Source organism: Lepisma saccharinum, chromosome 24 (genome assembly GCF_977018435.1).
Source record: "Lepisma saccharinum chromosome 24, izLepSacc3.1, whole genome shotgun sequence".
In the NCBI taxonomy this organism is placed as follows: Eukaryota; Metazoa; Arthropoda; class Insecta; order Zygentoma; family Lepismatidae; genus Lepisma; species Lepisma saccharinum.
Window position 1 is genome coordinate 43,706,427 of NC_139252.1, and position 21,302 is coordinate 43,727,728.

The 21,302-nt window shown below is 39.8% G+C and overlaps 1 protein-coding gene across 2 annotated transcripts in view; it reads left to right on the plus strand.

The window, feature by feature from the left end:
• The first annotated feature begins 392 nt into the window (after positions 1–392).
• The window catches only part of Fas1 (fasciclin 1 Fas1 domain-containing), a 239,328-nt gene continuing 218,418 nt past the window's right edge, over positions 393–21,302 (plus strand). For both annotated transcript variants that reach the window (XM_083110839.1, XM_083110840.1), the window contains exon 1: positions 393–643. In XM_083110839.1, the coding sequence (XP_082966965.1) occupies positions 542–643 (102 nt within the window). In that variant the 5' untranslated portion in view covers positions 393–541. The remainder of the gene's footprint in view (positions 644–21,302) is intronic.

Consider the following 21,302-nt stretch of genomic DNA (forward strand, 5'->3'; position numbering starts at 1 on the left):
AATTCCCTTTCTGGTTTGTTTCCCCTCCTCTGGCTGCTATTTTTTTACTCTTGGGGTGAAATTAAAAGTATAATTTACATAATATTACAATGCTTAAAGAGTAGTTATTCGAATTTTCCTCACTGGATTTTTTTTAAAATACCACGCTGAATCTAATAAATGAATGAACTCTATATCATGCCAATTTCAATTTATCTTGTGCAGTACTGTTCTGGTCGAACTGTTATTTGGTAAGTGTTTAGTTGGGGACAGTGGAGAAGCTCGGAAAATTAATGAACACCTGAGACCCTTGGACACCGTTTAGTTACTAGAATTTGGAGATATTGTGTCGTGCCCGTTGGAAACACTGGCCAAGTTTGTAGAGCGCGCGCGCGAATTTGTGTGTGCTGGAAAGCTTCGGCAACAGTCGGTGTCGGCTTGAGGTAGGGGTCATATCGATAAGTGCAGCGCGTCGTTCGAAGTGCGATTCGAAAGAAGGCGCCGGAGGAAAACAGGTTGATATCGTGTGTTGAGAAGTTACCGTGACATTCTTCTGGTTGCCATGTGGCGGGGGTGGCTGGGTTTGTTGGTGGTTGCTGTGGCCTCAACGGCCGTTGGACAAACAGTCTTACAGAAGCTGGGACAGGAGGGCAGTTTGTCAGAGGTAAGTTCGTTTGTTGCATTAACATCCCCCATATTGTGAACGTAGTGCAAAATTTTCATCATTGTCTGTCTTTTATGCGCGTCAAGTGTGGAATTGCGTTTCAAGTGCGAAGGAGCTCGGTTGAGGTTTCCAGTTTTCAAACTCCGCGGCACGGAAGGTCTGCAGTGACCTTGAGGTGTGCAGCACCATCCAAGACTTTTCCACAGGTATCCTACGTTGCCAAATCTGAGGTGACCTGCGGCGGAATTTTTGTGTTGTAACCACGTGCGTCAAAATAATTAGATCACATGAACCGAAGCAAGTGAACCAACGTTTGTCTATTTTATATTCCACAATCTTCCATTCCCGCCAGATTACCTGCACAGCAGTGATTGCTTGTTTGAATAACTGGCCTCTCCAGCAAACACCCGTTAATTTCATTTACACTTACACAACAAATACCAGCATTTAAAAACACTGCAGTGCAGATTGAGTACAAACAGAATTTATGTTCGATGATCATGCAGAAATAATATAAATGTACTTTTGTATGACCAAGACCAACGTTGTTGTAAACACATTACACACGTTACAATATGTCAATCGACAAAAGTACGTCGTATTCCTGTCATGTATTAAGTTTTGTGTTGATTTTGTGATACCTGAAAAAGGTAACAAAAGTGCGTAAACGGGTTTAGATTTCAGATGATCCAGTAGTTACTTCAGTTGAGTTTTCGGGTAGGAAAGGATAAGCTACATTCTGTTTTCTTCATCCGATTTGATTTGCTTGTGCTGCTTTAGAAAACCTAACGGTAAAAGTTTGACCATTTCTAACCTCGACCGTTTGTCGCAGGCAGGTGTTCGCTTGTATCCTGGAAATGCCTACCTGTGCATAAAGTACCTGTGGTCCTCAAGGGTGGCGGCGCTATTATCGTCGTAGTGAAGTTTACGCGAGTTTTTGCCGCGTCGCAATATATCATTCACCTTTCCTTTCAACCAACGTAGACCTAGCGTCCTCACCTGCTTCACAAATAATTTTATGTTTGAAACTATCACAATAGTCGATGGAAGTACAATACACCATGGTGTTACTCCAGAAACTCTAGTTTGCATTTGTGTGGAAGAATATACGTTGCAGACTGATTTAGGAGTTTTTACAGACCGGAAAAGTACATAAAAACCTTTACTGAAAGTTCACAACCCTGTATTACGAATGTGCCCTTGCACATAATTCTCAACCGGTTACAGCTGTACATTTAAAACTTGAAAAGAGTCTTTCTTCAGTGTGAAATAACACTGCCAGCCAGACATTCCCTTCCAAAAACCCTGCCATTTTACCATGTGTAATGTCGACACAGATATTACAAAAAGAAAATGACTTGTTACAAACTCTAAACAGAACACAATAAATGCTTTACGAGCATGCCTGTGCTCACGTTATTGCTGTCTTATATAGATTCGTGCAATGTTAGTAAATAAATTGGCAATTTATGTGTGCAATTGTCATGAAATTATCGCCGTTAGCTGTCGCAGCCTTGTTATGCAAACATGAAAAGTTTTTTTGGAATAAGTACAGAACGTGTCGGTAAATGAAATTGCCATTTTACACGAAATGCAGCAAATCCAAAAGTTTTACTTAAAACTGGCTACAAAAGTGTTTGAATTGAAACTGAGAGAGCTTTTACATGAAAAAAGTCTTAAGTAGAAGACGTGTGATCATCACATATAGAGAAAAAACAATAACTGTTCGGGAAAATAGTACAGTAGGCTAAAAAATGAGGAATTGTGAAAGTTGTGTCTGGAGGGCTATTTCTTTAAATTGGCTATCAAAAAAAGATGACCTGGAATTTCTGGCTCAAACCTACCTGCAGGCAATTCCAGGCGCGTAGAATCTTGTAACCTGCAAGAACAGGTGTAAAATAAGCACATTTTACGAATCAACAAGACAGTTTTTGCAGATTTTAGTGCTTTCTCGCGGTTCAGAGTGCTGAAGGAAGATCGAGGAAGTTCGAAATTGAAATATCACAATGCTAACCTTGATTCATGCTTCTTTCTTTTTTCCACTTAGCGAAAAGAAGTTTTCAGTTGCTTCCCTTCGCATGTTTCATATATTGAATAATAACCGTGTATTATATTTAAAGATGGAGCTCCATGAGAGTAGTTTTCTTTTTATTCTTCTTGGGAAAGTCATCTAGTGAATGAAGAAGCTTATACTTAATAAAAAACGAACAATAAATGATTTTGCCCATGGAACTACCAACTAAATTCCGTGACGCAACAGCCATGGTGGGACGTGACCTGTCAAAGTAGCCTTTAATTGGGCGACGCGTGCGCATCGTGTCCCATTGCCGCTGCCTTCTGGATTTCTAGACCGGGGTCCGCCACTTCTTATTTTCAAGTAACTCACCAATTGTCCTCATGATCCTGACATTTTGGAGCTCGAACCTGGGACTGCTCGCACCAGAGGCGAGAGGACTAATTATTCAGCTACGTTGGAGCCTCACGTCCGTGAAACTAGTCGAACCTCTTGGACAGTATTAGTTTGTCTCGTCTCGATTTTACAGGCATACCTCGTTCTGTCTAGTCTCAACAGACCTCGTTTCTCGCCTTGATGTTTCAAACTGTAGTCTCTGTACAATACCTATTCTAGGATGGTAAACGTTCATAATTTCTGCTAACGCATACTTACTTTTGACTGAAATTATTCCGGTTTCTTATTATTTATCTGCGACGGCTTGATTTGTAGTGTCTAGTCCCAAGTTTATTTCTGGCAGTACCATTATTTCATATTTTTTTAGGTAAAGCAATCAACGATTCATCGTTTTTCCTGACCAAGAAATTCTTAGAAATTTCTTCTCATTGCCCTTCAAGTGCAGGCAGAATAAGCAAGTTAGTAAAAAGATAAGAGTGCACTTATTATATCTTATTATGTAATTAAAAATATGTGGTCATGAACGTTACGTGTTTTTTTACACGGAGAGGCAAGCAAAACATTTCCCACAAACTTTAAAAAAAAACCACTGCTTCCTTTACTTTGTTTTACCTTTTACCATTTGAAGTTATCGCCCCCTGCGACGACCTCTACCAACTTTATTTGTAATTATCAGTCCTTTTGTCACAATTAACGCAAATTACTGTGACTGAAATTAAATTATATGTGTGAAGTATGAAATTTTAAACTTACATGCATTTCCCTTCCCTCCCTTTCGGACACCCTTGACAACACACACAGTTCCTAACATTTTGCTCCGCTATGTGTCTACTAAATTTATATGTTTCGTAGCCAAATCGGCTTCTTTGATCTTGTCTTGGAGTCTCAGGACACATAATTCGAAATGACTCGTTACACCTTGCACTAGAATCTCGTAAGTGGTTCAAGCAAATGGGAAACGCTACGCTGGGCTAAGTAGCAGATTAAAAGCACGAAAAGATTGAACGTGTTGTTTAGCACGCGCAACGTTGTGTTAAACAGTGTATATCAGTTAACACCTACTTACAATTAGAGTGATAAAAGGAGGTATTTTGTCCACGTATTGAATACGATAAGGATAGCGAGAAGGGGGGGGGGGTTCTAATTTTTGGGCAACATGGGCTCCGAAAATCTTTTATTTCCTTCTTTTTCATAAGATAATAATTTGTCAGGTCAGTTTAGATTCTGTGCGCGTCTGTAGTGCTGGACGGTTTGCACACCATTAAAAGTGTGTCCGATTCTGGGAAGAGTGTTTCAGAACGAAAAGATTCTGATCACGTTACTTTCATCTACGCCTGAGATCGAGAATAAATAGCTTTAACTCCACCTGGTTCATCTACATAAACTAGATTTGAATATTATTTCAATCGTGAACAAATTACTATCTGTTCTTCGGTACAGTATGAGTATTACCATGCAAATTGTCCATGACTATTTTCATTAATTTTTCTCTTACATCCTATGAGTTTTTAAGTGATGGATTTTTATGTATGCTGGTGCAGAAGTTGTCAACGGCTTGTTTTGATTTTTCTTTTTAATTCTTGGAGCTCTCATTAGTGTTGTCCACGGGACGAGACGGGACAGGCTTTTAAAAATTCGAGACGAGACGAGATTGACCATGTGTCATGAGACAAACGAATATTTTCGAGACGAGACAGCATTTCCACGAGACTTCCACGAGACGAGACAGACCAAAGTCTCGTCTCGTGGGCAACACTAGCTCTCATTGGGTCAAATAAATTGCACGAACATGGTGATGGACAATTTGCACGGTAATACTCATGGATCCCACTGTACGAGCGGCTTTCATGGGTCCGAACGCAAAGCTGAAAATACTTCCCAAACAAAGAAATCTTCCAATGAATGGGTGTCACCTTACACAACATAACTTCTGTGTCGCTCGAAAGTGAAATTCAGTAAAGTCTTGTTTATGTAGTCCTCGTGAGAAATTGCCAGTTTTAATGTGGGATAACTGGAAGACGTCCTTCCAACGAAGGCTGTCTGAAGACATAAGAGTTTAACGATGTCATGATGCAGCCGTTGCACACACACACACACACACGATGAGAAAGGTACTGAATTGACAAAACATTTCTTGTTTATCACGTTGAATTTTTATTTCGAAAATTCGTACAAATATATCATTGGCATGAAGATATGGCGACGTGTTATATGACGTATGTTTACCACGCACAATTTGCTTGGTAATTCTTATTCATCCCGCTCCACAATGCCTAATATTCAATTTTAAAATAGTTTAAGAATGGCGGCTAGAAGGCAGTAATGAGTTATTTAATGAATCGAAATATATATATTATCGTAAGATAGTAAAAGGAAGGCTGGCAACCTTCAAATTTAGATTAAATATAAATATTTTCTATATATTTTATCCGTGCCGAGGTAAGTTTCACCTTGCTTAGCAACACTGACATGCTTGCGTTGAGTGCCCGAGGGGCTGTGAACTGCGACCAGGTTTCCAAACAAGGAAAGAAAAGATAATGCCAGACGATAGATTTAAAATTTAAAACAAGCTTCACCAGTATTCGTAGGTTGTCAATTGTCAGTTTGTAACATTTTTCTCACAGCGTGCAATTAGGTTGTCATGTTATGAAGGCTTAAAGAACCTCTTGTCTAAAACAACTCTGGACACAGTGTAATGACCCCTCACCACAGTTTCAAGATTCGCCGACTGCTTGGATCGTTCCGCATGTTGAGCGCGTACAGAAGCTAGAACATAACCAGTGGCTCGTCTGGTGCTGAAAAGGAAATAATAATGTTCTTATTTCACAATAATACCTTATTTTAGAGCGCTGTAATATAGGTAAGAAATAAGAAAGTGAAATGGAAGTGGGCAAAGATTGAACATGACCGGCAGAGGCGCTGTTCACAGAGTTTGCTTTCACACTTTATTCTCAGATCGGGACTGAAGTGTCAGTTCTACATAGATCCCAGGTTCGACCCCTTACCAGGCATGAATGTATCGATGTGTTTTTTACACTACTCATTTAATCATATCACCATTCATTCTCATTTGTTTCGCTTATCCAAAGAAGTAGAAAGGCGATGTAAAATAACCAAAATAGAAATGGAAAATATGTCCACTGCACTGTGTGTCAACCTGAAATCGAATCTAGGACCCCTAGTTTACAAGGCGACAGTGTTAGACACTGCGCTATGGGATGATTTTAAGAGCTATTGTGTGCAATAGGTTTAAATCTTTCTGAATGCATATAATTTGCACATTTCAGCAATAAAAGTTACAAGCATTTGCAGGCAAATGAAGCCAAAATTTGCTACATTTTTGAAGTGTCACACACGTAACGCACTTTTGTTGATGCTTTTCATGCATTCAGCCTATGGCATCATACTCGAAGTTTTTTCATTTGTTAGCAGACACCACAAAGTACTTAATAATTTTATGAAATCAGTTCATTGTGAATATTTTAATCCAATCTCATGTCTAGAGCCTTACATTTTATGTGTAAAATGTCACACACGTAGCGCTGGAATGTCACACGTGAAACGACATATATATTATGAATAAGGTCATAACTTAACAAAATCTTTGAAATTTACATTTCGAATATGTTCAAATTCGAGGCACGTTTTTTTCTTCCCATTAGAGTGCTGCATCGAAACCTTTTTGCTCGATTGTCGAATAGTTCGCACGGATGACGCTAGATGGCTTACGGAATGGATATTCAAACGACCGGTATACGCTCGAAGTCCAGTAGTTCACATGTAACCGTAATTATTTTGTAGTAGTTGGCCTTCAAATATGGATCGTGAAGTGAAAGACGCAGTGAAATTGAAACTGAAGTGAACATAGTCATCATCTCCATGTTAAAGTGTAATTTAGCCTATCTTACCAATACATAGCAATATATGAAAATGAATGCATGATTATGGACTGAAACTACCAGGACGAATTTTTACACCCCCATAGTCAACCTCACTTCCACGTAGTACACCCTGGACTGCAGACTAACGAGGCTCTGGCGACTGGCCTCATGGCCAGTATAATTTTGTTTGTGTTGTCCTGTGTTTTGTCCTTATTTGTGCTGAGTGCTTCTTTACAGCCTCAGCTTTTAACGAACGTCAGAAGATTTTAATATTTTATGATTTTAGTTCTGCAACGTTAGAGTTGTTATGTGTAACGATAAGGGGCTGGACCCCGTATAATGTGACGGGTGCAAAGTAGCCTTAGTGTTGACACATCCAAAATTTTAAATTCAAATCAAATCAAATCAATTTTTTACACATATATTTCTACGATTATTGTCCCATTGAAATGATATTCTATATATTCGAGCGTATCACGAGCGAGCGTGGGAAATTCGATCGAGTATTTTCGAGCGAAAGTTGTCCATACTTCCCATATAATGGAGGCACAGTGTAGGAAATCCTGTGCCCAGAGCCCTGAAGAAAGATAAAATACAAGTGATAAAACTGGAGGTAAAGAATCTAGTTGACTGAACTAATTTCTTGCAGACCATAACTTCCGTTACCTGTCACAGTAACCGTCTTTAACAGTCAACTTTCTCTTATCATGAATAAAAGACAGGCGACCTTGAACTTCTCTTCCGTGGAGATTAATTAACAAGAATTAAGTCTTCGTCAATGAAGCGAGGAGACAAAAAAGTGACTCCGTTCTGCTCCAATGGGCGACATCTGAAGGGCAGTAGGCAAGGCGGAATGCGTAGAGGTGAGACCGTCGGATACTTTTGTGTACGGGAATTTTTATGTGACGTAGGTTAGAGGCTCTCGCAAATTTGTACAAAACGGCAGTTCTAGGTTGTCTTAGTTTTCAATTAAGGCTTTACAAGGATAATTCAATGTAAATTAACGCGTATAAGAAAAATTTGCATTAAACTATTTAAACTATAACGTTACTCTTCAGAAATTACCTCCTCAATTTGACGTGCTCTTTGAATATCCGAATGGGCCCACCTGTATAAATTACACCTTCAACGTACACTTTTGTAAGTAAACTAGATGAAGAGATTACGCTGATTGTCCTGATCGGCCAAATGGTGGTTAACCCAGGAATGAAAGATTCTCAGCATAGAGTCTATTGTTGAGAGAAACGTGACGTATTAATTAATTTTGATTCAGTATTCTACTCTTCCAAATACCGGCACTTCTTAGTGCAGAAGTTGTCTTAATTATTGTCGTTTTAGTTTTGAATTCTACAACCTCGTATGGTACAAAATAGAATGAAAGACCGCACCCGCGCATACATATAAATACCTATATGGATATATCAGTTTTTCTTTTTAGCCCTACGTATAGCTATAGACGTGGCATATGCTATACTATTGCATACGAATTTTATATTAATACTGCAAAAGCAAAATAAAATATGAAAATAAAGTAAAATTCAAGTAATTGAAACTTTAAATTGACAATAACATAATGAGTAAAAATATAAAGATTATCGCAACTATATGCGAAGGAGAAGCAGTGAAATATGGCGTCCGTATTATTTTAACTATTCTTCTCAATTAACCAATAGCGAATCAATCACCATGTGGTTGAAATCAAGGTCATTGAGCCACCCTGATCTACAGGCTGAATCGGGGAGAGGATTGTGCTTTGCTGGATGACGCTACACTGCTGGAACCTTGCCTTTTAGGATAATCTTTTTGTTGATCTTTCCTGTTATTTATCCTTGCGGTTTAGTTTTATTCTTGAACTCCATGATGCCTTGAGATGCTCATTTTTATTTTCCATATTTTTGTAGCTTACTTTTTAGTTTTTTGCAGCATATTTGCATATTATGCTTGATTTTAGTGCACATATATCTTCAGTTATCAGCAACATTACGAATATGAACACCAACCGGAAGTAGCCAACATTGCCATCTGTTGCCCGACGCTTTCTCGAATTCATGTTACAGTTCCGGGAAAAGCGACAAAACACTGCGCGACAGGGAAAAGAATTACGAAGAAAGAAATGAAGACAGGTAAACGAAAATAGCATCAGAAGAAATGGGGAGAGAGGCTGTGGTAATTTTGGCAGTGTCCTCAACACAAGAGTTCAACGGACGAGTGAGGTAGACATACATCTCTACCGCCCCCCGCCGAGTGAACATAAAAGAAGAAACAGTCTTGGCAAGAATACTGTCAGGTGTCCCGTTATACTTTGAATTCATTGAATGCTAATGCAGACGTAGAATCCTTCTAATCTACAATAGAAAGCAATTAGAAAGTACCTTTGGAGCAAGGTGAATACATACAAGTTCGACCATTGAACAAATTTTCGTGTGATGCAATGGGAAATCACAAAACGACTGTAGTAGTGTGTAGTTTTCCAATTAAGGCTTTACAAGGGAAATTCAACTTAAGTTAAAACATCTGTTGCATATAATTGGATATTACTGTGAAATGAATGATCCGAGTGGCTCCATGTAACGTCATCTATATAAGTTTTTGTTGAGTTGGGCCCACCTGTATAAATTCCACTCTTTCAAAACGTCATCGTTGATAGGCCATGGATTGTAACGCTATGAGCATCACTTGAGGTTATAATTTGTTGTATTGACAGAAAGGTGGGTTGTGGAGCGCTCTTCAGAATTTATATCCTGGAAATTTTTTAAAATTATTAACTGAACCACACAGTTCCATTTCAATGATTCTATAGGGCTTTTGTCCGGGTATATATAGCCTACTCTATGCCTTCTTCCCGATAACAAGCGAATGCATTTTTCTGCTTGCTCAACGTTTTTAACTTTAAGCAATATCTTTCTGCCGCAAGCAACAACTGTGTCAACACCAAGCACAAAATAACTGGTTTCAACTTTGTATTTTCTCGGCTTTATTTTTCTGTAATACTACCAAATATGCAGTGCCAATAAATGTCAATTTAAAAAACTATATCTTGAAGGTAATTAGAAGTATGCTTTCCAGGCCTTCTACTGGGTATAAAACTATTATTTCTTTTAAGAAAATCAGAATTTTCCTCAATTGCAAATATGTTGAATGGGCCGAAAATTGAAGACTGAACGTAGTATTCTAGGGATAAAGTTTAATCATCGCAGTACGATGCAATCGTTGTATGATTCATAACAGGGCGCGAAATTTCCGGTCGCCAGGTCGCCATTGGCGACCAAAAGTTTGGGGCTGGCGACTAAAATTTTGTTATTTCAAATGTGTGTCAAACATGCCCGAACATCTCAATACAGCGTTCGTACATGGTTTTGGAAAGTGAGCAGATTGAAAACCCCATGTCCACTCAACGCCAACCCCATCTTACAAATTTATTTAATGTAGCATACTATGTAGCTAAACATGAGAAGCCATTTAAAGACTTTGTAGATCTGCTGTGTTTGGCAGAAAAATTAAGTGTGAGTGTTCTACCTAAGTATGGCAATGAAACGTAATGAGGAGAATTTATTCATTTCATAGCTGAAACTTTGAAGTTAGATCTAGTGGAGAAAATAAAGAAAAGTACATACATCAGCCTTCTGATGGATGAATCCACAGATAGATCATCAGTCGAGCATGCAAATGTGTACGTATGTTCGATACGTGGATGCAAATTATGGTCACATCAAAGAGGACCTTTTAGGAGTAATAGATCTCACAAACTCTACTTCTGCTGGTTACTTCACAGCCATAACTGATTATTTCGATAAGGCAATAGGTTCAAATAAATACAGAAACAAGTATTACATTGTAGGCTTGGGTACTGATGGTGCAGCAAATATGGTCGGGCACAAATCAGGACTGGCTGTTCAAATGACATCTATTTGTAATAAAATGATAAATATTCACTGCCTTGCACATCGTTTGCAGTTAGCTGTGTTGGAGTTAAATATCGTAGAGCATTTGATTCTGTAATTAGGAATATTTTTCAGTTTTATCATTGCTCTGCTAAAGACTTCACCTTTTGAGAGAAACGTTAGAAGTAATAGGAGGAGAAATTCTAAAACTGAGTGATATCCACACTATTAGGTGGTTAGCCAGCAAAGAAAATGCTGTAAGAGATCTCTTGCAATCATGGAAAGCTGTTGTGACCGATCTTGAAAAGGTGTCCCATAGAAAATACACCGATGGCGCTAAAGCTAAGGGTTTGCTGAAAAGTTTGAAGCAATTTAAATTTGTTAAGCTTCTGTACTTCCTTTTGGATTTTTACAGGAAATTGAACCCTTTAAGCATGGCACTACAAAATAAGAATATTTTGATTTAACCTCTGAAAATAAGAATTGAACACTGTATTTCAGTTTTGGCTGACCTGGAATCTAATGTTGGACCAAGCGAACAAGATTTCTTGGACCATGTATCCATTTCAGGAAAGATCAGGGATGTGCAGCTCACAAACATTCAAAATAGAGAGCAAGAGTTTCAGACTGTTAGAGGAAACGTAATTAACAATGCGAAGGTGTACATCACAGAAAGATTGCAATCTATATCAACAGATGTGAACTTGAACCCGAGCCTCTATAAAAAGAGAAAATGGATGTTCTGTTAGCAGAGTGGACAGAATACAAACTTTTGTTTTCTTCTCTGACTTTGAATCAGACGCTGGAGAAGATTCACAGTGAGGAGTGTTCAGCAAGATTCCCAAATTTGCTCCAGATTTTGACATTTTCTGCTGCTCTACCAGTGAACATAGCTTCATGTGAGATAGGTTTCGGCTGTCAGAACAGACTCAAGACTACTTACAGGAACTCTCTGAAGACTGAGACACTGGATGAAATGCTCCTAGTTTCCGTAAATGGACCCCCCTCTGTCAGTGTTTGACCCAGCAGCTGCGATTGATAAGTGGTACTTCAGTGTAGAACGACAGCGCTACACAAACATTAATTCCTAAAGTATGTTGTTTTTAATAATTGCTTATATTTTTATTATTTATCAATATAAAGTAGTGGCGACCAAAAATTTTAGTCCGGCGACTGACTTCAAACTTGAAATTTCATGCCCTGATTCATAACCTACTAACGCCAACGAAAAAGAGTCTGCACAGACTTTGGTGTGTAAGATGTCATTGGTGCGACATCAGCGACGCCTAGTGGTCTTAGTGCGTACTTACAAGACCTGTAAAATTGCAAGACATGTTTGAAATGTCTCAGTTCGAATTTAAGGATGGCTGCAGTAGTGAAAACGCTTCAGATGAGTGATGTAAACCCTTGGATCCCTTGAGTCCAAGATCCGAGCAGCTCGTCTTCTTTCAATTAAAATTACTCTCTGACAAAGGGAGAGGGAATCCATCACGTGACGTTGGCCTCGGAGGACGGGATTACCAATCACGTGACAAGGGAACACTTCCTTCGCCAGGAAACGGATCAGAAAAGCCTGTGAACCGATAAAAAGAAGACGAGGAAATGCGAAGGCAATAAGCCCGCACGTGCTTATCCGAAGTGGTCTCCGCCTGTTTTTTCATGTCCCTAGCTTCTTTGAGGAAAGACTGAACAAGGTGGGTGCGAAGACGTAGTAAAGCTTATTTACCGAGTACTGGTGCACATTTTCTTATCTTGTTATCAAGAGTGACCTTCTTCCGTTACTTCGTGGATTAGGAGCAGTTTCCTTATTGTGCGAAACTATTACATTAGTGTTCTAAGTAGGTAAATAAAACAAAATTGGTTCTCACAAATGAAGTCCGAGTGGCAGTTGAGAAAGATGGAGTCACCGTCCTGCGTGAAGGGATTCTCAGAGGTGTAAGGCGGGCGTATAAGGATGAATTATTTATAAACAGTGAACGATCATTGGTTGACTGACAGAATGTGAGGAAAATGCAAGAAACAGCCAATTCTTCAGGAAACTAAGCACTCATTAGTATATATTTTGTGTGTGTATTTTCTATTGAGGAAAGGCACTCAATCATTTTATTACGTACCCGCGTTTTACTTTTTAAAATGCTTACATTATTGTTAGTAGAATTTTCTATTTTAAAGGAAAGCAAGAAACATATACAAGAATATACAACACGCACACATACGCATTTAAACTAGCAACAATTGAGGAGGTTTCGATCCATCCGCTTGGTGGTGCTAGAAACTTGCGTATTAACCTTTTAGTAACATGTAAGTGACTTATTCTATTATACGATCTAGCTGATGAGATTCGACTTCCCTCCTCCCACCAAAGAAAAAATAATGCAGGAACGTTGAATACTTGATGTTTTCAGATTATTCCATAGTGAGTAATATCATTAATATTGTTTTGGTCAGTCAATTTTATACTTCGCTAGTTTCATTGCGACTGTGAATGTGAATTAACACTTCATGATATTCACGAGAATACCGCCACAAAGAATTCCTTAACGTTGAGTTTGAATTAGGGCCTCTCGCTTCGCAGAATCTGTCAATTTGTTAGAAACTGAAGTGACATCTGTAGGTTTTCGAGGCATTATACTTAATTTACTATATAATGTTTCGCCTTTCAGTATACATTTCAGCGTCAAGACAAAGGAATATCTAAAATTCATTTGCGCTGATTTTATTCGTCCTTGTGTGGTTTTAAAACAGTTTAAATATAATATTTCCAGTATAATGGGAAGTATACATTAGTTTTAGCATCTCACTTTTGGCTCCTGAATGTTAAGCGCTAGTCGCCTAAATGGAGCCTGTGCAGCGTAGAACCTTAAAAGGATACATTTGCAATTCGATATAGAAACTACAATTTAATTTTAAAAATTACTGGATATTAACTAAGTAATTTTGAAGGCCCTCTACTTTTCCGTTCACAGTAATCTCTGATCTTGCTGCTAACCCAAGGTGGGATTTATAGAGATGGACCTGTCCGGTATATTCAATGAACGTGGAAATGTTACGTGGCGGACAAATACTTTATGGAAGATAATAGTTTTGTAATTACGACAGTTTTATGCAAGTAATCGAGTACCTATATGTGAACTTATATTGAAGTACCCTTGGAAAGTACAAAAATCATTCCAGGTCTGTCGTTTTGTGCAAATTTGTGAAGTCCTTGAGCCTACGTCACACGAAAATTCCCGTACGCCAGAAGTGCTGTGAGTCTACCTTTATGTAATCCAATTTATGAAGACTCTGCACATCCATCATGTAACTCTTTCTTCACAGCCTGGCGATTTGTTGGTGCGGTTTGGAACACTGAAACTTAAGCTAATTACAAGCGAAAAAGTGCAAGGGAAATACAGGCGGTGAGGAAAAATGTCCACGTTTTGCATTTTCCGGGCTTTTCTTCTCTGGGAATAAGGGAACTGGTCGCCTCTTTGTCTTGCAATTTCCGTTTAGGCCCAGCTCTGATAGTCTGTTTGCCTCCCTCGTTGCTAGCTCCTAATTACTCGTCCTGCGATCCAGCACTTGTTTCGGTGCCAGGAAAAGAAGACGAAAAGAAGGAAGAAAAAAAAGAAGCGACCGGCGAGGAAATGGAAGAAGCGGATGCAGAGGAACACCCGATGCTGTTGTAGACGAGTGAAATAATCAAAGTTTTAAAGACTTTAACTGTTTAAATGCTTCCATCTCGTTCGCAGTGGGAATTCTTTCGCTTTTTTATTTGTGTGGGACTTGAGCTAGTCTTTCCTACAGAGAACTTTATTTTAAATTAAGAGATGTTTTGTTATGTCGGTTTTTTCACCCGGAAATGTTTTATTTTGTGAAGCATTCAATGCTGTTTTGCATAGATTTCGTTCTTCCAGTTTCGCGCTACGAAACGATCCTGGGTTCGAATCATATAAGGCATGGGCTTTTCCTTTGTGTATGCTCCTTTATCTATTTTATGACTTCAATAAGCATCCGCATCGTCGCATTTAACATAGTGAGTTAGAAAAGTGGACCAAAATGCAAAAACAAGCACTAGTTTAACTCTCGAATCAGTATTGTTGCTGCTGATTAAAATCCTGTCAATACTTTTCTATCCTTTACGAAATATGGAAATAAATCTTGTTTCTAGAAGCTTATGCCTTGAATGAGAAATAGTTTCGTTCCCAGAGTGAGCTTCTAATGTTTACAAATCTATTCTGAACGCAGTTTTACTTGTAAAAAAATGTCAGTCATGAAAAAATGGTAAAATGTACAGAATTATTGACTAGAATGCATAGCTTTTCGTACATAGAGGATTTGTAGACGAACAATTGTCTTTAATAACATTTCACTTGCTGAGGCCTACGTGCCTTCCAGAAACGAAATTTCCATCCTGTATGCATGCAGCCAGGCAGCACAAATTCAGGATTGCCAGTGATATTATTTTGTCTGTCGGATAACAAATTCTGTCACTTTTGTGTAATCGCGAAGATGAGTATGAGGGATGATACCATGAAGTTGAAGGGACAGTCACGTGCCCAAATCGGGATTCGAACCAGACACTCTTGACTTCGTTGCTCTCTGTTCTAACCAATCTGCCACGGAGGTTGGCACGTTAAGAAGGAATTTGTCAGTTTTGTCCAGAGCTATGCACAATCCGGTGAGGTCGATCTCCGTGGCGGAGTGGTTAGCACAGCGCGCTACGACACCAGTGATCTCGTATTGGAATCCTGGCCTGGGTATGAGTATTCTTTGCGAGCGTACCTTCATCAAGTACATCATGTCACTTATCTTCATCTTCGCGATGAGCAAATTAAACCAAATAAATCAATGAAACAAGTCAGTGGGTGACATTATTTTTTCCTAGAGCCTTCTCGTTGGTGTTGTGGTAAGGCTGTCAACCTTTAATTAAGGGTTGTCAGAGACGATTATTAAGCGAGTTGTGCAACGTGGTTCCATACGCAGTGATATAAATGATAGGGCACGTAGCACCGAAGCGAGGCATCAACAAGAGAGACTTTCTGGGGAAAAGCTGTTGGTCTTGATGTACTCGACGTGTTGTAAAAGTTTGATTTACAACATTATCAAGTGACCCTATGTTCTATTTTGCTATTTTAGCAGATCGCCAACACGTTGGCAGCACGAGAAGTGATTTGAGGGAAAGGCAGGCTGCCTCTGTGGCCCTTTTGGAGTCCCCCGCCCTCGCATGGACTGATTAAATAAACGCCCGTGGCCAGCAAGGGCTGCCCCGAGGGAACAACGCCCACTGCCACCCACGCACCGCGGGTCCCTTAATTTCTTGTTAACTTAACAGCGCATCCCGCAAGGACTCCAATGAACGCGCAGGCTCTGCTGAGTTCATTCATCATTTTTACAAGTCTAGCAACAAGACGGAATCTGCAGTTTTTCTTCCGGTTGCCGAGGCATGATGTGCTTCCAAGTACTCTGGTGATTGCTGAACATACAGACCAGTAGGGACACCCATATTTTCCCTATGTATTGCACCATGCTATGAAGCCACTTTGACTTTAGTTTAGACTCCGTGAATGTGTTGCGAGACATTTTTTTGCGGAGTCTGTGAAATATCTAAATGCCCGGAAAAGTATCGGCAGGTATGGGTAAATAAATTCCAGCCGATACCTTCCGATACCGATCAGCTCGGCCCTAGTTGGAAGTGATGTGATCAGCACCAGTGGCGTATGCTGAGTGTAAGACCTGGACTAGCTCACTATGACACCTACTCCTAGGCTATGGAGAAAGGGAGAAGACTATTGGCTCATTCTTGATGTCTTGAAGGAAGCCACGTTGCCATCCCAACGGTAGTCAGGTTGCAAGCTTATAAGAATTCAGGTTGCCAACTTCTAACAATTTAGGCTTGCCAAGTCCTAAAAATTCAGGTTGCCAACTTCAGAATTGACATTATCTTCAGAATTTTACTTTCTAGGCTTTAGGCGTCGCAGATAGCCGAGCTAGCCTGATCAGCACCACGCTCTTCCTGCCTTTAACCACCCCTGCCCGGGTTGCCCCCAGGCACCCATTGACTGCCCTGTGCACGGGCATTGTCTGAGAAATTCCCCAGCCCTGGAATCGACCCCGCGTTTCCCGCGTTATAGTCAGATGGTGTTGTATCCATCTTGTGATATTGTAGAATTGACATCATCAACTTTAGCTTTTAATTGCTTAGTATTGAATTATCCAGCATTATCATCTACATTTTTTGAAATCTTAATTTTTCAACATTTGGACTAAATTAGGCATGTGCCTGACGTTCTAATGTGCTGTTCCACATAGTACACCGTACATAGTACATTTTGGAAACTAATGAGGCTATGTCGTCTGGACTCAGTCAGGATAATCTGCTGTAGGACTTTAGTTGTATTCCGTCCATGTGTGTTTGTGATTGCCCTGTCTTCAATTTCGTCTTGTCGCCTTTTATCGTGATCTTCGCCATGAGCCAAAAGTGGTAGAAAAGCGAAGTAAAATAAAACAAGTAAATTAAATGTATGTTGAATAGACTGTTTGAACTTTGACCTAATATTCCTACTGTGTGTGGATATTGCAATGTGGTGACAAGGTCCGACTGTGGTGCAGATATCGTGTTACATCCATGACCTACTAATGATGACGTTCCATGCGAAGTCTCCGCTTACGCCTTTTTATAAGAAGGCGTCGGTTTAACTCCTAGCATTGGTTATCGATACATCCTGTACCTCACTCCTCTAATCTCCTTGTGTTGCTGCCGTGAACTGTAATCTGACGCCTAATGCATATCTGCGCCGGTACAATCCCTACCGTCGCCGACGTCATCCTCGGCTTGTTCGAAATGCATTATCCCGTGACGAAGCTGTTCTCGAAGTGGCTGAATGATGCAATGCGCATAGTGATTGTGGTTGGCCCCGATCGATGGCTCCGTTTGTTTCTGCAACCAGCAGAGCATGCCGCTCCCTGCGTCAAGTTGGGTTGCCTAATGCTAAGGGGTCAACCGCGTAACTGATTAAGCGAGGAGGCGAAGAAATATTCGCGCGATGTTCCGTCCCCTGTGGGGATAGTTAATCGGGACGAAACTTGGCAGTCTCGTTTGTGATGGTCTCGGTCTCGAGTCTGGAAATATACAGGGTGGTGCAAAAATAGGTTGGCAGTAGTATTGTTATTTTGTTATAGTGTGGAAGTTTTTTCTCCACTTCTGGTGCACCGTTTCTGCATTTCCAGTAATACTTCAGGATCCACTTTCTGTCCTGGACTGTCAGGTTGCCCGCTATTACGAATCACCAACCTGTAAAATACAAAAGAAAGACTGTCAACCTACTTTGCACCACCCTGTACAGTAAAAGCTACGCACAGTGGCGTGCCCACGGAGAGGGGTTTGAGGGGGGGTCATATCCCTCTTTGGCCCAATATTTCTTAAAAAATAGGAACGTCAAAGGCAGGAAAAGATGGTAAAATAAGGGCTGATACTATATGTACCCCCCCCTTTTCTATAATCCTGGCCACGGCAATGCCACTACACTGAGATAAAGAGGGGAATGAATGGAACAGAAAGACTGGAACAATAGTTATATTTCTGTTTACGAAGCCTATTCGAGATGACGACCTTCCTGGCGGTGTGGTAAGTACAATGCGCTACGTCTCCAGGTCCCGGGTTCGAATTCCGACCTGGCCATGGGTGTTCTTTGTGAGTGTTCCTACATCAATTTCATCTTATCACTCATCCAAATCTTCGCGATTAGCCTAAAGTGGCATGACAGGGCAACAAAATATACTTATGTACGAATAAATACTCACAGCAAAGTAATTTTGTACTTTCGAACTATACAGGGGAAGTCATAGGCGTCGCAAGAAATTTTCCTGGGGGGCAGGGGTCGAATCGAAGATGTCAAGGACACCCCCTCCCCTCAAAAATATTATGATACAGACCAGTGCCATATGCAGAAGTTTGTTAAAGAGGGTTCATTTTTAAAATTATTGCATTATCGGTATTTTAAATTATTATTATTATTATTACTACTACTACTACTAGTAGTAGTAGCAGTACCAGTAGGAGCAGCAGCAGCAAACGCAGTAGTATAAGAAGCTTCAAAACGTGTGAAAGTTACAAATTAACAGTTTCAGTGTTGCAAATTATGAAAGTTTCGTAATAAATTCGATATCTCGAGAGTAGAGTGCTGCATGGAGGCTTTTTTGCTCCATCGTCTAATAGTTCGCACGGATGACGCTAGATGGCTTACGGAATTTACTTCTTTCTTCGGTCGAGCGAATAACACTCGAACATTCAAACGATCGGTATACATTCGAAGCCCAGTAGTTCACGCACAACAGTAGTTTGTCTGTAGTAGTGGACCTTCAAATATGCGTAGTGAAGTGAAAGATGCAGTGAAATTGAAACTCAAGTGAATATGGTCATCATCTCCATGTTAAATTGTAATTTAGTCTATCTGACCAATACATAGTAATATATGAAAATGAATAGATTATTATGGGCTGAAACTACCAGCACTAATTTTACACATATTTGTACGATTATTGTCATTGAAATGATATTTTATATTCTATATATTCGAGCGTGGGAGATTCAATCGAGTTTGAGCGAGCGAAAGTTGTTCAATGCAGTACGCTACTCAAGAGCATTTTTAAACAATTACGCAAAATGAGGTGAAATAAAGGGCTTCATTTATAAATTGCCATAAATTGGAAAAAAAAGTAGATGGGAATTTCCAGGTGGGTCGACCGACCGGTTCGACCCTCCCTGCCGACGCCCATGCAGGGAGTAGTATACAAATCGTCTTGTCTCGTTTTTTACAGAATTGTGCGTCTTTCTCGTTTGGTCGTTTCGTTCTCGTCTCTATTTTGGGAGTGTAAGGGGTGACGTTTTGAGAAGGCACCATGAATTCAACTTTACGTCCATGTAGTACAGCCGGTAACTGCAGTCTTGAAGCTCTTGCTTCTTGGCATTGCCAGTATAATCCTCTGTAGAACTGTTTGTTGTCCTGTTGTGCCGTGTCCATATGTGTGCTGACAACCCCTTGACAGCCTCGCTTTTAAAATGAGTGAGAAGATTTTTGTTCTCGGAGACAGATATTGATTTTAGCTGCGGTAAGGGGATGTGCCACGTATAATGTGACTGGTGCAAATAGTCGAAGTGCTGACACACCCATAATTTTAATTCCAATCAATCAATCGTCTTAATTTTTAAAATGTTGTCTTGATCTCCATCGCTAGCCACCGTGGTGGCCGCATGCAGTTGTTCCTTGAACGCACGATATTCCGCTTTATGCAGATGACAGCAACAATAAAAATGATAGAAGTAGTAATGTCTAATATATAGTTGCCGCTGTGAACTTTTCAGATAAATATAGATATATTTTTTATTTATATATTGTCTCTTTCCTTTTCTAGGTAAGCATCATGTGATAGTACATACACCAACAATGCATTGCATGGCTACTACTTGTGATGGGTAATTATAAAATTTTGTTTTACGACAATACATCTTAACCTTTTTACACTTATATATATATCTTTTTTATACATTCAGATGAAATGTTTACATTTTTTTCACTAAAAAAAATCCACACAATTTCTGAAGAACTACTTTCATGAAGCTTCCTTTTGCACACCACACCCTCTACACACAAATCACGAACTACATTTTCCCGCCTTTCTTTTGTTAGCTTTCCCTCCTCTCAGCGTGATATTTGGTTTCAATTTTCTGAGGTTTGCAGCCACAACCCTGCTTCCATTTCAAGGGCAATCATCCATAATTTCGAAAAACTACGTGCTAGAAGATCATGATCTGATTTTACCCCATTTACAGCCACAAGATGTGCTCCAGAATCAACTCTTTGGGACTCATTACATTCGTATACAGGGCGTGCAAGGAAGCGCAAAATTGGATTTTTGAAGAAAGTTTCTGGTTATTATATTTTACCCGTCTTTGCGTAAATTGCAACCAATATAATCAAGCTGCTTTCTTTCTGTACCACTAACCAAGGTGTATATACACAGTTGAGTCAGTGTGGCAGGTTTTCTTTTGGAAACTTTCGTAGACGTAGGCTGGAGGTCGTCCAATCTTGAGAATCTCAATTAATAGAACCTTAAGATTGATTGATTTGCTGTTTTAAGTCCATTTTATGCACAGTAAGGCTAATCGGGACTGGACCTACAGTTTAAAGTGGAATCCGAACCACTATGTGCCTCCACCGGGTATCGAACCCGGGACCCCTTGATTACAAGGCAACGACGCTATCGGGGAAGCCAAATAGAACCTTAAGAATCTCAATGTTTGTTCATTGAGTATTTTGCATTCTGTCAAGCAGCTACTGTTGATTATTGCAGAGATGAATAAAGCAAAGAAATGACGTCACATGTAAGAAACTTTCATGTTTTGCATATATAATTCTGATGAGCGTTATGGTTATTGTCGGATGCCACCTATGTTTTAATTCTCACATCGTACTGATTAGTCTATGTGTAGTGCAATGCAATTTTGA